Source organism: Saccoglossus kowalevskii, chromosome 1 (genome assembly GCF_978046115.1).
Source record: "Saccoglossus kowalevskii chromosome 1, keSacKowa6.1, whole genome shotgun sequence".
NCBI lineage: Eukaryota > Metazoa > Hemichordata > Enteropneusta > Harrimaniidae > Saccoglossus > Saccoglossus kowalevskii.
In genome coordinates this window covers 9,746,458-9,761,674 of record NC_140641.1, presented here as the reverse complement: position 1 = coordinate 9,761,674, position 15,217 = coordinate 9,746,458, and the positions used below count along the sequence as shown (strand labels likewise).

Here is a 15,217-nt window from a genome sequence, read left to right as displayed (position 1 = left end):
TGAAATCCAAGTTCAACAAACATGGATTGTGACACTACACTATCCTAACGCTGTGACTTAACCTTTTCACCACCAGACTTTCTTGTTCAAATTTATCTGCACTTTTTCTTTTATTCTTCAATATTTCAGGAAATGAACCCTAATTTTAAAGCCAATTTGTGTCAATTTTTAGTTTTTACTTTAAAAATTTGGTTATTTTTGTCCTAATCTTCTGCAGACTATAATATAAACAGGACTATTTTGTGAATTTGTGATGAAAAAAAAAAACTGATGGTGAAAAGGTTAATTAAACTGATCAAACCAACCAACAGAAGCACACCTACAGCTACACCCACACAAATAAAATGTTTGTTTTTTTTATATATTTTTTCTTCTATTCTTATCACTTTACTCAGTTTCCATTAAAAAAAATTATTGGATTTCCTTGACTATGTTTTTTTAATTTTATGGCGTTCACAAAATATATATTCATAAAACTAGTGTTTTTGTGATGAGTGGTTTTGGCAGTGAGTGGCTTCCAGAGTGAGTAGGGCTTTGTCACAGTAACTGGTCCATTCACTGGAGTTGAGAATTAATGTTTTAAGTGTTGTGAACAATTGGTGTTAATCTGGGAATACCATCCTTAAAAGCTGTTAATTATGATTTGTGCAGTTGCTTTGGCAGGAGTTCCTAAATAAATCCCATGTTCTGATGATACCCATTAGTTTCTTACTTTGACCAATCAAAGACGTAATTATTGAAATTAATATAGATAATTAATTATATTATGAAACAAATGTATAAGTCATTATCAGCAATAATATAAAGAAATGTATATGTGTATACAATGTATATATATATATTTATATATTAATTATTACTAATGTATTGCAATAAAACAAATTAAAATTGAAAGCAATTGCAATATAAAATATTCCATCAGTGACGCTTTGCGATGGGCATATTTCTCGGTCAGTGTTATTTACGAAAATATCACAATTTTATAAACTGGCTTGGCAATTTCCACCACTAACTATATTGTCATAACATTTTGACAAATTTTTAACAAATCCAAAATTAATTCTTGATAATTTTGTCACTGACATTTATTTTATATATTGTATCTTCAGAGCCTACCTGTTATTCCCATGTTGTCCGTGTTCCGGGCCCTTTACTTACACATACATACATGTCAGTGTCTGGTATATACAAAATGTGACCAGAAAAACATCAATATAGTGAAAAAATAAAGATAAAAGTCAGTTGCCTGTGTCAAGAAAGCCGCAGAACCACAGCAATCTGTCATTCATCACCGTTCATAACAGCGATAACACAGAAATTGAGAATCTCAAGTGTGGACACATTACATCGAAATGAACACTAAATACATCTATCCCGGCCAGCAATTGAATAATCAATCTTCATGAGTGATATAACTGGTATAATCTATTTGCTTCTATTCCCACTATCCTTAAAATGCACATAAGTGTTTTTACGTACAGTGATGTAAACATTGCTACAATCAAAGATGTACTGAAAAGGAAGTCCATTCTGGGTTATTAGTAGAGAACTATTTATACAGAAAGGAATTGTTAAAATTGTTTATTAGCATATCAAAACTCTTTATATTCACCAAAAAACAGTGTTTTCTAGGCACACAACAAACCGCCCGATCTAAAAGATTTGCATTTTCGAAAATCGAGTCTTAACGCCCTTTTGTTTACGAGCGAAAAAAGGTTGAGATCAAAAACTAACGATTTTCCCCCATTGTATGTTTTAGTTGTTGATATCATTAATTCAGCCCAGCAGTTCGATAGGTTATTTATTAGAGGCGCCCAGAGAACCCAAATTTAGAACATCAATTGTGAAATTAACATGGCAACAACGATCAAAAACATTGTTATGCTAATTACTCTTTTGGCATTTGCAATAGTTTAAACAAATTTGAGGTGTTTTGCGCAATTTAAGGTACATGAAGCACACAAAACTGTCTCAAATCGTAGCGAACGCCAACCATGGAATGGCACATAACCATTGTTTACTCTTGAGAAGAACTTGAATTACAAGGGTGAAAACCGTGTTTATGTTATCAAAAAGTAAAGACCTCGAACATACTTTTGTGTAAAGTCATTTTTTTTTATTGCCCAATGCCTTTAGGTCCATGTACTGCAAGTTAGAGTGCACATAGATGTACCTAAGCGACCATCGCTCAGCAAATGATTTAGCCCAGGCATTTTCCCTGTATTCAATTTACCAAACTATCTGTTTTTACAAATCTGGGAAGTCCAAAACGAAGTGAAGGACGACAAAACTGAAATTTTAAAGAAAGAACCCATATAAAAAATTACATCTAAAAAGTATATATTCATGGTATATTTTCAGTCTAGCCGGACCGGAAGTGAGAATATCTCAAATTTTTGTTGAAACAATCCCATGCAGTTATAAGTACAGTTGTCTCAAATTATCAGAAAATTCAAATTAATACAATTCATTTTTCAATGAATAATGCTTTAGCAAGAATTTATATATTTAATTTTACATTGTACAGGCATTTTCTTTCCAAAAAAAAAATTATAGAGAAAAAAAATGAAAAGTTGTGGATATGTGTCAAAATCAGTAAATTTGTCACTTCTATTCATTAGATTAAATAATAATACAACAAACCTTAACAGGCAAGGTAAAAGAGGTCATAAGTCAAAGGGCAACCATTTAGATTTTCAAAACCAACACCATCTACTAGGGATACGCAAGTGACCAACCATGAAATGCTTTCAGGATTTTACTTTTAAGTACATGTGTACTTAAATATAACCAGTGCATCTCTAATCCATTTCTCCTCAACTTAAACCAAGCTGTGCGCAACTAACCTCTTTTGAAATAAGACACTCAGCCAAAGCACATGTACAAGTAGTTGAAGCAAAATATGTGGTACCCAGACATTGGTCTGTATTTTATTTATTCCACATTTGTGTTTGATAAGTTGACATCTACTCCTTTCACCGTTAATAAGAGTGTTGTGAGAGCAGTTAAGACTAAGGTAAATACACCAAGTATGCCTCCTGGAGACCAGCTTGACCTTATACAAGGTTGCCATACTGAAACAAACATAAATACAAACTTGTTCATTTCAACATTACCCACCTGCACTTTACATTGTTTGCTAAACACAAATGTCCAATTTCCATTTTTCTCTCAAGTTCTTTTATGACACTTTTTTAAAGACATTTGCTAAGAAAGATGGCACATGTATACGAGTCAATCATTATGTCTTAATTTCTGTCTAAATTTTTTTTTATTTATTTTATCCCAATTTTCACATATATCTTGAACATTACATATTACAGTTGCACTAAAATTTAGTTATTTCAACTACTAAAAAATGCGAAGATATATAATTAAGCTAGATATTATTTAACTTTCTTACTTTTTTTCTTTCCTTTTCCTCATATGAAAATTTGTGCTTACAACTGGTTTTTAATCCGTGTCGAAAACGTGCACAGAATGGTCGTTTTGTGCACGTTTTCGACACGGCTTATCAGCTACCTCAAGTGCCAAATCCATGAAATAAACAACCAATGTCAATAGAGTAGCCTAGGTGTTAAAAATGGATTAAGTACTGGCAAACCAGCTTCTGCATAGGTATATTTCTAAACGCTTGCTTTTTAGCTGATTTAGTCATCATTTTTGAACTCAGAAGCCCGCAAAACCTGATATTACATGTGAGAACGAAACAAATCTGTCGAGATTTCACGTTTTCCCGTAAAAGGGATGCTGGCTGTTCCCTCTCTGGACTCCCTCCCCGCGTATACTAGTACTAGTACTGGTACTACCATGGATTAGTACCTTCCATGGTACTACCAACTCTAACCATGTCCCCATTTGGTGACGCATGTCAACTATAAATGGGCATCAATACTCATTTTGGCCAATATTTCGCTTTTATAACATTTTATAACATATCACTTAATTTCCGACCGGAAACACGACCATGTTTTTATCCCTTTTTTTCTCACTCGCTTATTAAAAACATGAGTTGTCGAAATGGTTGTTTTAGTGCTAAAGTTTGAGGATTCAATGAGTATTAACCATTATTTAATTTTGAACGACACTTCCAAACCATCATACTTTGTTTCGTTCGCGAACGTACAGCGGGACTGTGTTCCGTTTGAATCCAGGGCTGCTATATCGTTTCAACAACATGATTATCGAGACAATTACGTGATACAGGCAATGCTAACTCCTTAGGGCAGAGAGCAGATACACCAGGAACATATTGATGCCACGGCCATGTATTTAAAATGCGAGCATGCAGACGGGCGATATTTCTGGGTTCGTGCGCTCGAAAAAATAAGCGAAAATTATTCAACAGGCGGTTGCAAAAGCGATTAAAAATGATAATCGAAAAGCAGAAGCGAGCAGGAGGTTGAGTGAAATTAGTGCTGTACATTCAGGTCCTTCGTAAAAATACGATCGGCCAAGATCTATATCATTCTGAGGCACGCTAGAGACAGACAAAATGCAGTTTTAAATATTGACACCGTTCGTATTTTTTAAATGAGTCAAAAAATAAATAAATTGTATGCTGCTTAAGCGATGATGGATCGAAACAGACTCGTTTTGCAAGTTTTAACGGCTACGTTCTGCTGAAGATATAAGACTTCACTTTCGGAGTTATTACCGAAGATAATGTACGACAGCAAAAAACAACAACATTTGGTTATGTGAAATAGAGTAACATTCATGTAGGTCCAATCAGTACTGTTGTATCGTCTATTTCGTCAACCGAACGTTACTACCCGGACCTGCTCGTCGATTATTATTGCAAATGTCATTTTTTTCCAGAATCAATTGGGTATAAGTACGTTTATTTTAGAATGATTTTCATTTGGTTTCACCAAAGACAATTGTCTTTGGTTTCACGTGATAGTTAATCTGATTTATCATATAGCATTACAAACAGGAAGTCCTCGGCATGGGTCAGAGTACTAGTATGCAACCTTTGTGATAAAAATGAAGTAGAAAATGAGTATCACCTCATGATGTCATGTAAAAGATATACCCCCGAAAGAAATGTCCTATTCGAAATAGCAAAAACCATAATCCAAAACTTTAAAAATTTGCCGCTAAAGACTCAATTCATAGCCTTGCTAAACAACAGTGGCCTAACACTCCCCGTAGCAAGGTACCTAAAGAAGTGTTTTGAAATAAGACAGCAACCCCAGTAACAACCTTCTCTCACTATTTGAATTTTGCATTTTGTTTTCTATCTATCGTAGTATCATAATTTTATACTAGCTATTATCTGTAATGTATTAGCTTAGATTGTTTGTTTTTTTCTTTTTGTTTTTTTTCTTATCTATTTTCTGTTTTGTAACCTTTTATTCCTTTTTAAACTTTTGTAACCTTTGCCAATCCCTCCGGGGAATGTGTAAGTGTTAATAAAATTATTATTAAGTATACCCCAGACCACTCGTTTTGATGAATGGTCTGGGTGTGGCTTGTGGGTAAGAATAGAAAATGAATTTCGGTGAGGTTGTGATTATTTGGATTTTTGAGAACGGATTTTTACTATTGAAATGAAATTATCACGTCTAGGGGTGAATTGTTAATAGGTGAAGTGATGTTAAAAACATAAGTAGTTCATCTTCTTGCGTACACCGCAACAACAAAGGTTTATTTTCTAACACAGATCTCCAGTCAAGGAGGTGGCGTTTGGACGTAACCCCGGAGTTAAACCATAGACAAAATAGTAGGAAGGACAAGCAACTCCAGCGATTCTATTGTAGCAGGGTAGGCTGGAAATAAGTTAAGCTGATTTAAACTAACCGTTAACATAAACTAAATATTTATTTCGATTTCTCGTCAAGGTAGAGATGCCTGACAGGTATTTAAATTAGTTAATTCGGCAACCAAGATGACCTCCCTTGTCCACAAAACTATATACAGACAAAACAAAGTCAGCTTGGACATTCAGTTGTGAGACATGACAAAATAAACGGTGCCAGTGATAGATTTCGCGAATGAAAGAACAAAATAAACGCAATCAAAGGCGCCGACCACGCGCGTTCGAAATATATAGAACTGACGAGAAATTTCGCCTGCATCTTTCACTCACGCAAACGCACACACATGCTATTTCCGTATATTGAATACGTTGGTAACGGAAGGGACAAGTTTAAATCATCTTTGTATTAACACAACTTGAAAGCAACAGTCTCACACTGAATATATGTTTATAAATTATCAAACTAAACAATCAATGAAGCGGACTGCGTAATTTCGTTGATGAGAGTCGCCTACGGTATTCCATGGGTATTCTAAATGGCCGTTGCTGATCACTAGTTCCCGTGTGTAGATGATTTGCTCGATGTTTTTTTTTTCGGATTTTGATGACGGTGGAAATGATAGTGAAGAAGATCCAAACGCAGCAGACACAGCAATTCATGTTAACAACTCTGTGTGTGTGATTCAGAGCCCGGGCATCAACATCGAAAATAACTAAGATTTGCGTTTTCTTGATCGTCACGTAAAAGAAACCCTTTGAAACGCTAACAAAAAACCGATAATAGTGAAAATAAAATAATAAAGACAATCGTGCCTCATTTATTCACAAGTATTCGAGTTATTTTGTTGAAATTATTAATAAAAACAGGGTATAACGTAGGTAGACGTGCATTCAGGCTGAAAGACTGGACGTGTAGTCAAGATGGTGACAGACGTGAAAACGGAAAACGGAATGAAAGTCTATTAAAAAAATGCGAGACAGACAACAACAAAAACAAGTGTAGTCAGTGAAAATAACAAAATTTGACGATTCATGCATCATGAAAACAATAATATTCGTGTATTTTGTCGAATACGGGGCACAAACGTACACATGCATTCCGTTTAAAAGTGTGAATAAGTAGTCAAGATGACGACAGACATAAAAACGGACGGATTGAAAGTTAATTTCAAAATAAGTGCAAGACAGAGAACAACAAAAACCGAGCACAGTCGGTGGAAAATAACATAATAAGAAGATTCATGCATCATGAAAACTAAAATATTCGAGTATTTTGACGAAAACGGGGTACAATCTTAGACATGAATTCCGGTTGAAAGAGTGTGAGCTATTGTCAAGATGGTGACAGACGAGAGAACATACGGATTCAAAGTCTGTTTGAAAAAAAAAATGCGTGGCAGAGAAAAATAAAAAAATGAGCATAGTCGGTAAACAATAACATAATAAGATTCATGCACCATGAAAACAAAAATATTCAAATATTTTGTCGAAAATGGGGTACAGACTGAATATAACATGTACGGAAACATTACTGCCATCTGAAACTAACTTTTAATTTTATTCAATTAATTAGTGACATCGTATGGAAGTAAATATGACGTCATTGTTTACTTGCTCATCATAATATTCCAGCCCTGCTTACGTTGGGCATACGGCGTTTGACATTGGTGTTACTATACTACTATACTGTCTATGGTTAAACAGGGCCCAAATTGATAGGGAGTACAACACGGAAGTGGAAGAGCTGTCCATGCATTGACCAATCACACAAGAGCTCACAAACACCAATGAAATATTTGTTGTTGTACTTAACAAAGGGGTTTGGCACTAAAAACAATGGAACGTTTATAGGCTTAACGTTGGATTTAGATCGTGTTATAATCCAAATCCCCTACTAAGACTTGTAAGCACCAATTTTCATATGCTTAAGGATTTTTTTTTTCAAAATTGTTCTCTGTGCATTATTTTCCTCAAAAAATGGTTCAAATTGTTAACACCTTTGGACATGTACAGGTCTAAACTTTAATTACAATAGTGTTATTAAGAATTTGATTAATTAGCGTTAAATTAACGTTTTATATATCACTAATGAAAAATACATCTACCATATGTTCTATTTTTGCAGACACCTAACACATAAACATATGCGAAAGCTTTTTATGCGACTTTAAACCAAATACACCTTTTTCATTGGTTCATTTGAAAGCAACATACAACATCAGTATTAAAGCCCTTGTTCAGTTGTGAGTAAAAAGCCACAAACTAGAAAAACTTTAAAAAGTTTAAGAATTATGTATCAGCTTACAAATTACACCTAGGGTTGCTAAGTATGAGTCAGTGCACCACTACTAACCAGTACTAACCAGTACTAACCGGTCTTCACTGAGCACTCACACCTACATGTATACAGTTTTGACAGCACCACAAAGGATGCGTCATTACTGCTGACCAGTTGCAATGAATTCTGGGTAAACCCCACTGATAAGTAAACATACTGGTACATATACAGTCTGCAGTATAATCAGCAGCTTTATTGTTTGTTTTATACAAGCAGGAATCTCGGCATTTGTCGACATTTTTAATCCTTCATGTTTGGAGAGGGATTACAGCAGTTGCGTTCACTTTTTTCGGGACCCACAATGGGACCCACTCGGCTCGTGTCGAAATCACACCCTCACTAGTCGATCTGTTAAATGTTAAGCACCTATCTGAACCAAGATCGAGTTTTTTTTTCGGCACGTGTTGACTCGATCCCGAGTCTCAGTACGTGCCAAGATCTCTAACGTGAACGCCACTGTAGAGTTGCTCAGCTTAACTATAATACTTAAAATACGCAATCAAGTGTATAAGTTTTACAAAAGCAAATAAAATAAATTTATCAAATTTAAACTGATGGTACCGTACTATAACACTTTGTAGCTAAAAGCCAATATTATAAAAGTGTTGTTTGATATTACATGTTAATGATACAATTGGAATGTAATTTAGCGCTAAACAAAATATGTTGCTTTTAGCACACACAATACTCATACAATGAAAAATACTACCTGTACTACATATGTGCAGTAATTGTATTGTAAGTAGCAAAACAATCTGTGCACACCTGTATTAGAAAAAGCAAATACTTAACTGTGTGCTGCAAGTTTAATATTTTAGTTCATGGTAAATAAAATGAAATGAACAAACAGTATCAAAAGAAATATTCAATATATTCATCCATAATTCATATTTAATATACATCACACAAAGTAAAATGTAAATCATTGCCATATATTAAATATTTGATTAAAATCTCGAGCAGGAGTATAGAACAATATTGGTTGTCATGGAAACACTTGCACTGCATTGGACTTTGACAGCTCTACTAACCATGAATGCGTGCAGTTATAGGGACTTCAGAATGTACAGGATTTTTTGTTTTAAAATGAACTGAGAGCTTCAAAAGTTGATCCCTGTCTATTGTAACTTCAGTTATAATAAGCTGTACACGTACTCATTCACCCCAGCCCCACCCTACCCCAATTATGAAAATGTAACATTGAAATGGTTAGCTCTACACACAATGTCTTGACACCAAATACCGGTACACATCAAAGGTAGGAACCATTGCATCAAATAGTTTAATTCTTGTCACCATTCTTGTGCTATGTTAAGGTCCAACAACTTGCGCAAAACCATGCTTGATGATTATGCTACTTTACAATTAACTTATTTAACACTCAAGACAATTCCAATTTGAGACAAACAGATTTAATTCACAAGCTAAACGTATCGGCGATATTTTTTACTTTTCACTTTCAATCATTAGCAACTCATCCAAACAATTATGAGCAAAGCTGGGTACAAATCTCTTAAAAAGTGGTTCTTGTGTCAGCAGGGGTCATCAGATATTTTCAGCTAAACAGCATACAACAGCACAGGCAGGTATTTTAATGCATCTTTGCATAGTCTAAGAGAGTGGATAACTACTAGTGTCTAATGACTTGTTTACTGTGGTATGTCTTGCTGCATCAATGCACTCCCCATGGGAATATGAATAACACAGCAATAACACTAACTATGTTACAGCCATATAGTTGACTGCTCTGTGCTCACTGAATATACAATTATCACTAATATACATTTTCACAAGGTACGATACCCACAGGCTTATAACTTGAGTAGATTTTCTCGCGTATTATTCTTTCTGGTCACTGCGTGAATCAGTTAACATACGTACACATCGCAGCTTTGTTTTTTAAAAATAACCTCTCATCTTCAATCAAAATGAAATGAATTCTGTGTTTTTCATTAACACTATTTTCTTTGGGGGGGGGGGGGTATGCTAATTAGTGAACGTGGTGAATGACTAATTAGCTGAAACAAACTTAGATATCATTTCACATATCTGTAGTTAACAAAAACATAAAAAGACAGCTCATTTGGAAAAATATAAAACAAATAAAATAAAAATTTCTGCCTACCTACTGAATATTTTTGAAAACACCAAATCTGTTTGGCCTAATTTGGCAAAATTTTTTTTAAATAAAATAAAAATAGACGATGATTTGATAGGGCCACACTGACTTAATTTTATGGATGACATCTGTGCGTGCATTAGTTTTCGCCTGTTCTCAAAAAAAAAAAAAACTCCAACGAGGAGTCTCCACAGATAGGTTTTCTGTCCAGAACTTGCCGACTTGGCTAGTTGTAAAACTCGTTTTGGACTACCTCAAAAAGTGCCAATTTTGTCGTAAATGAACTTCTGCACATGCACATTGCGTTGTCGGCAATTCCAACAATTCCACACAACAAAAATACGTGAGGATTAAAGTTCAGAGGAAAAACAGAGGGGTTGTTGTAGACTGGTACGCAATTGACATTGGCCAGAGAATGTCATCCATAAAATTAAATCAGTGTGGCCTAGATACAAAATATAGCATTTAAATTTTTGTTATTCTCATTGACATGGTCAATTCAAAGGGAGAGAAATTATAAGTGGTCTTTGTATATAGCCAAGTTACCATGAAAGTAACCCAACTTTTGTAGTAACTCAGTTTTGCCTATTTATACATTCCCAAAACATTTTATTTTATTGAGAAAACAACAACAAATAAACATGGGACTGTAAGTCTAATATGGAATACTTGATAAGATTAAGAATTAAAAGTGTAGAACAATGACCACTATAAACACATTTATATTAAGTATACATAAAAGATCAGAAAGATTGCCAATTATAAAATATATATATACTGTAATAGTGGAGGCTTCATAGACAAATTGAATTTCCAACATTTTCCAACAATTTCGTGTTTCATAATAAAATAATGGTAAATTTAGATTCTAAAATACAGAATAAGACATTGTGGATATAAAACTTTATCAGCTTAGGCAACCAGTTAATCTGCACTTACAGACATGAGAAACAGTACAGTAAAAAACTCACAAATATATATTGTAACACCAATCAATGTTTAATACACAAACTGAATGAATTATTCTTTATTTAATTAATTTATCCTAACATTTTTTACCTTATCGTTGAAACTAATGAAAAGGCTGAATGGAAAATGTCTATATACAGCTATTTCATTCAGACATCACACACATATGGGGAAGTGTATTTCCTCCTACTTCATTTTAATATTTCCTTTTCAAACTTTAAACTATAAGGCATTGTCCTTGTTAACTATATCCACACAGCTACATTTAAATTTAAAATTAAGAATGAGAACAAAATAAATAATGGGCATTTTACCACTTTCAACACACGGTACTGTACCATGCTAAATATACAATCTCTATTTAGGGCACACAAAATAAAAGCAGTTTGTGGTGTCAGATTAAAGAGTTTGTACTACAAATTTTTTAATTTTTGTCAAAAAAACTTTAAAATAAATAAATTACATCAGCCACCAGAAACAAATCTGTCTTGGCCATAAAATATGTAGTGTATTAGTTTATTTTCTGAAAACACAAAGTTCAATTAAGCAGTTTTTGTAATGGAAACTAAAAATCATTATTTTTAAACAAAGGTAATGTGCCTCTCACCCATGCTAATCAAAACAGGAAGTGACAAATTCTTTCATGAAAACTAACTGTAAACACAACTGGTGCAGATATTTACAAATTTGTTGTTTTTTCAACACATACCAACTCCAATTACAGCATGCATAGGGGAGTCCATCACAATTGTCATATATTTTCAAGCAAATTATATTTTTCCTGTATAATCTTTGCTAGTTAAAAGGGAAGGGGAGGGGGTAGGGGGAGGGGGAGGGGGGGAGGGAATGGGAAGTGCAATAACTTTTGATCAAATTACTGTATCTATTTTTCTAGCTAAATTAAATAAATAAACTAAGTACTACAGATTAACTATAATCTACTTTAATAGCTATTTAAATCAGAGTAATTTGCATATTGCTGTAACAGTTTTTATTTTAATTTGTCTGAATTTTGGTGAACAGAAAACTCCTTAAAAAACAGCTGCCAGAATGTTTCCTGTCAAATCAATTCAATTAGAATATCTATTTGTTGAATTGCTGGCATCAGCTCTTCAATGACCTAGTTAAGAAATACATCCAATTCAACTAACATTAAGAGAATGATTTAGTGCGAGTGGAAGTTAATTGTCTAATATATGGAGACAAAAACTATTAAATTCATAATTATTAGTATCAAAATGATAGTAAATTAAACTGTCTGTCAAGATGACTAGTAGGAAATCATTCTAGGAATTTACATTCATACTGTAATGTATTAATAGAAGGGAAACTGTTAAATGACTTGACAATGAATTCAAAATTCAGTCAGCCAAGTAAGAGTATCAGATAGGACTACACCATTTCCTGTCTTCCTATACCCTTATATGAATGAGTCAATAATATAAGTTATGCTTTTTCATCAGTCAACAAACTATCGACCAAAAATCAAAAGCTACAATTTTATGATAGCGCATTTGTTAATTAAATATCAAATAAACTTGCACATAAAGTTATGTCATACCACAGACAAACATTGTAATTAATTTAAATTATTATTAATACGCTCTCGTCTGTCTAAATAATTTTGTCGTTGTTTTGCATTGTGGGAAATACTTTTTATGTTCAATATAAATTACAACAAGTTGGCATGAACCATCCACGATGGGTACACAACACGTGTTCATGCAGACTTCAGTGTCATTTACTCGTTATGAAAAATGTTTACTGAAGCCACACGCGATCTTTGGATCAGTGATGGAAATAGCTCAATGAATTGAAGCCCTCCCTGAATTCGGTTTAAGATTCTTACTTTTTGTTTTATTTTGGCTGAATGCCTTAAAATACAGCTTAAGTGGTTATAGTGATAGTCTACTTTTCTCCCGTCGAATTCTTGTTTTGTAGAGTAAACAAGTTTGGGGTATTTATTTTGAAATGCAACAAAGTTCATTGCGGCCCAGGCCGTACTGGGAGTTCCGAGTCGGCTGAGGAAACTGCAAAGGGGTGTAGATTTCACCAATAAACCTCCACGGCACTTTCGACAACAATTTGAGTCGAACGACTCTGAAATTTGACCGATCTCATGAACCGGTTCTTTTTAACCGAACTGTGAAAAGACTATAACACGGTCATTACAAACACGGCTCCGTTTTCGACGTGAATACAATTTGAAATCTTGCCAAAAAACTTGCCCGCAAATGCAAACAAGTGACGAGAGCTGTAACATGACAGCGGTGTGGTGTAAGCAAGTTTAGACCATAGAACTAAAAACATAAATGCTCAGTTTTACGGTTCACGACTCGAACATCTCCAAGCAATCGAGCAAAACTGTTCTCCAATACATTAAGCCTCAAATATCCGCGGATTAGTACAGATTTGAGTGGCCAAGTTTTGTCTCATTTACAGAAACCACGTTGGGAATATTTCCCGTGTGACACCCTGAAGTTCGAAACCAGCGAGTGCCAGTTTGGTGATAGTGGTGGTTCTGAACTAAACTTAACTAATTACTAATCGGGGATAATTTATACAGAGCCAGACGTTATAATGAATCACTACTTACCCGAAATCAAGCCGATAATGAGTAAAGTGCCGGCCAAGGGCTGCATCGTGAGGAATCCGCGCAATTCATAGGTACATCCAGAGGAAATTCCAGTACGAAAACACGGGCCGCTTGCACCGAGTATAAAAATCACAGTGGGCAATACTTAGTGAGCGTATCGTGCTATTGTTTAGTGGAATGTCCTATTAGTATTACAGGGGAAGCAATGCAACATACCCCTCTGCGGTAAATACAGCCAGCGTGACTAACCATCCAAATTAGTGAAACGAATACATATTAATTAATATTTATGAATAGTGAAATACGAAAACCATTGTCTAGTTGTTATTTTCGGAAGTCGCTATATTTGAACTATCAACAACACCCCCTCAGTATACAATAGTTGGGTCAAGAGGAATGTCAGCTTGTGAGATCCTTTTCAATCATGCAAATTAATTAACTATACCTTGAGGCAATGGGAAGCACTAGGGCTTTTACATTTTACAACGTACTTGAGAGATGCATGTGGTGAACGGCAAGGTTATTAGTAAATGAATGGATCAAGGCATCTCAATTGGCGCCATTGCAGCACCCTAATCCATCATAACGGCGTCGTCCCAACTGACAGGTCAACTGGCGCACTATACCGGAGGATACACGTGTGTCGTCCCATAAATTTCGCCGTGACATACGAGAAAACACGAAAACAAATTACAACTTGACTTTTACCTATACAATGATACTTTGCATTATATATAGTTCATGGCAAGTTAATAGCTGTGTATAGATAAAGCACATAGCCCCGCCCAAACACCACTAATGGCACAATACTGATTTTACAGGCAAGAGTAAAAGAAAACACAAATCGTCACAGGACGATGTCACCAATAATGACGATTTTCTCTTGGTCAGCATCAACAGTGCATATTGGATGAAATCATCAACGTGGTCAAGAACATACAATGCTAAGCTGCATCCACGGACTTTGTAGATCTAGGAATGAACCACTGTACATACGCGAAGAAAGCGTTAAAGGGCGGTAGTCATCACGCAGTGCGTGTTCGAATTTCATGTAAACAAACATTGTTACACGCGTTGTGTACGACGCTATGTGCCCTCACAGGTCTCATACAGGACGCGGTGCGACGACCACCACCCTCCCCCACCGTCTTTTAATACACATCAAAATCATGGTTGAAGACGGAATAAACACGTGTCCTAATTTGTAAAATGTTTTTATATTACTTGTATAAAACAATCCTTCTGACATGCAGTATAAAATACTAACAAAAACAATAGTGAAAAGTGATAGAGAACCATCGATTGTGGACAGCTTTTACGCCGGAGAAATTAAATTCAATAATCTCTTCGGAGATATTTTATTGAAAAGCGAAAAATTCCCACCTGCCTATGGTAATTCAGAAATGGACGACTGAACAAATTGCCGACAGT

The 15,217-nt window shown here is 34.8% G+C and overlaps 1 protein-coding gene across 1 annotated transcript in view; it reads right to left on the bottom strand.

Moving 5' to 3' along the window:
• Positions 1-13,914, bottom strand: part of LOC100375584 (low-density lipoprotein receptor-related protein 4-like) — a 94,673-nt gene extending 80,759 nt beyond the window's left edge. Inside the window, exon 1 of the mRNA XM_078011326.2 lies at positions 13,787-13,914. Within this exon, the coding sequence (XP_077867452.1) occupies positions 13,787-13,832 (46 nt within the window). The 5' untranslated portion in view covers positions 13,833-13,914. The remainder of the gene's footprint in view (positions 1-13,786) is intronic.
• Positions 13,915-15,217: the final 1,303 nt, after the last annotated feature.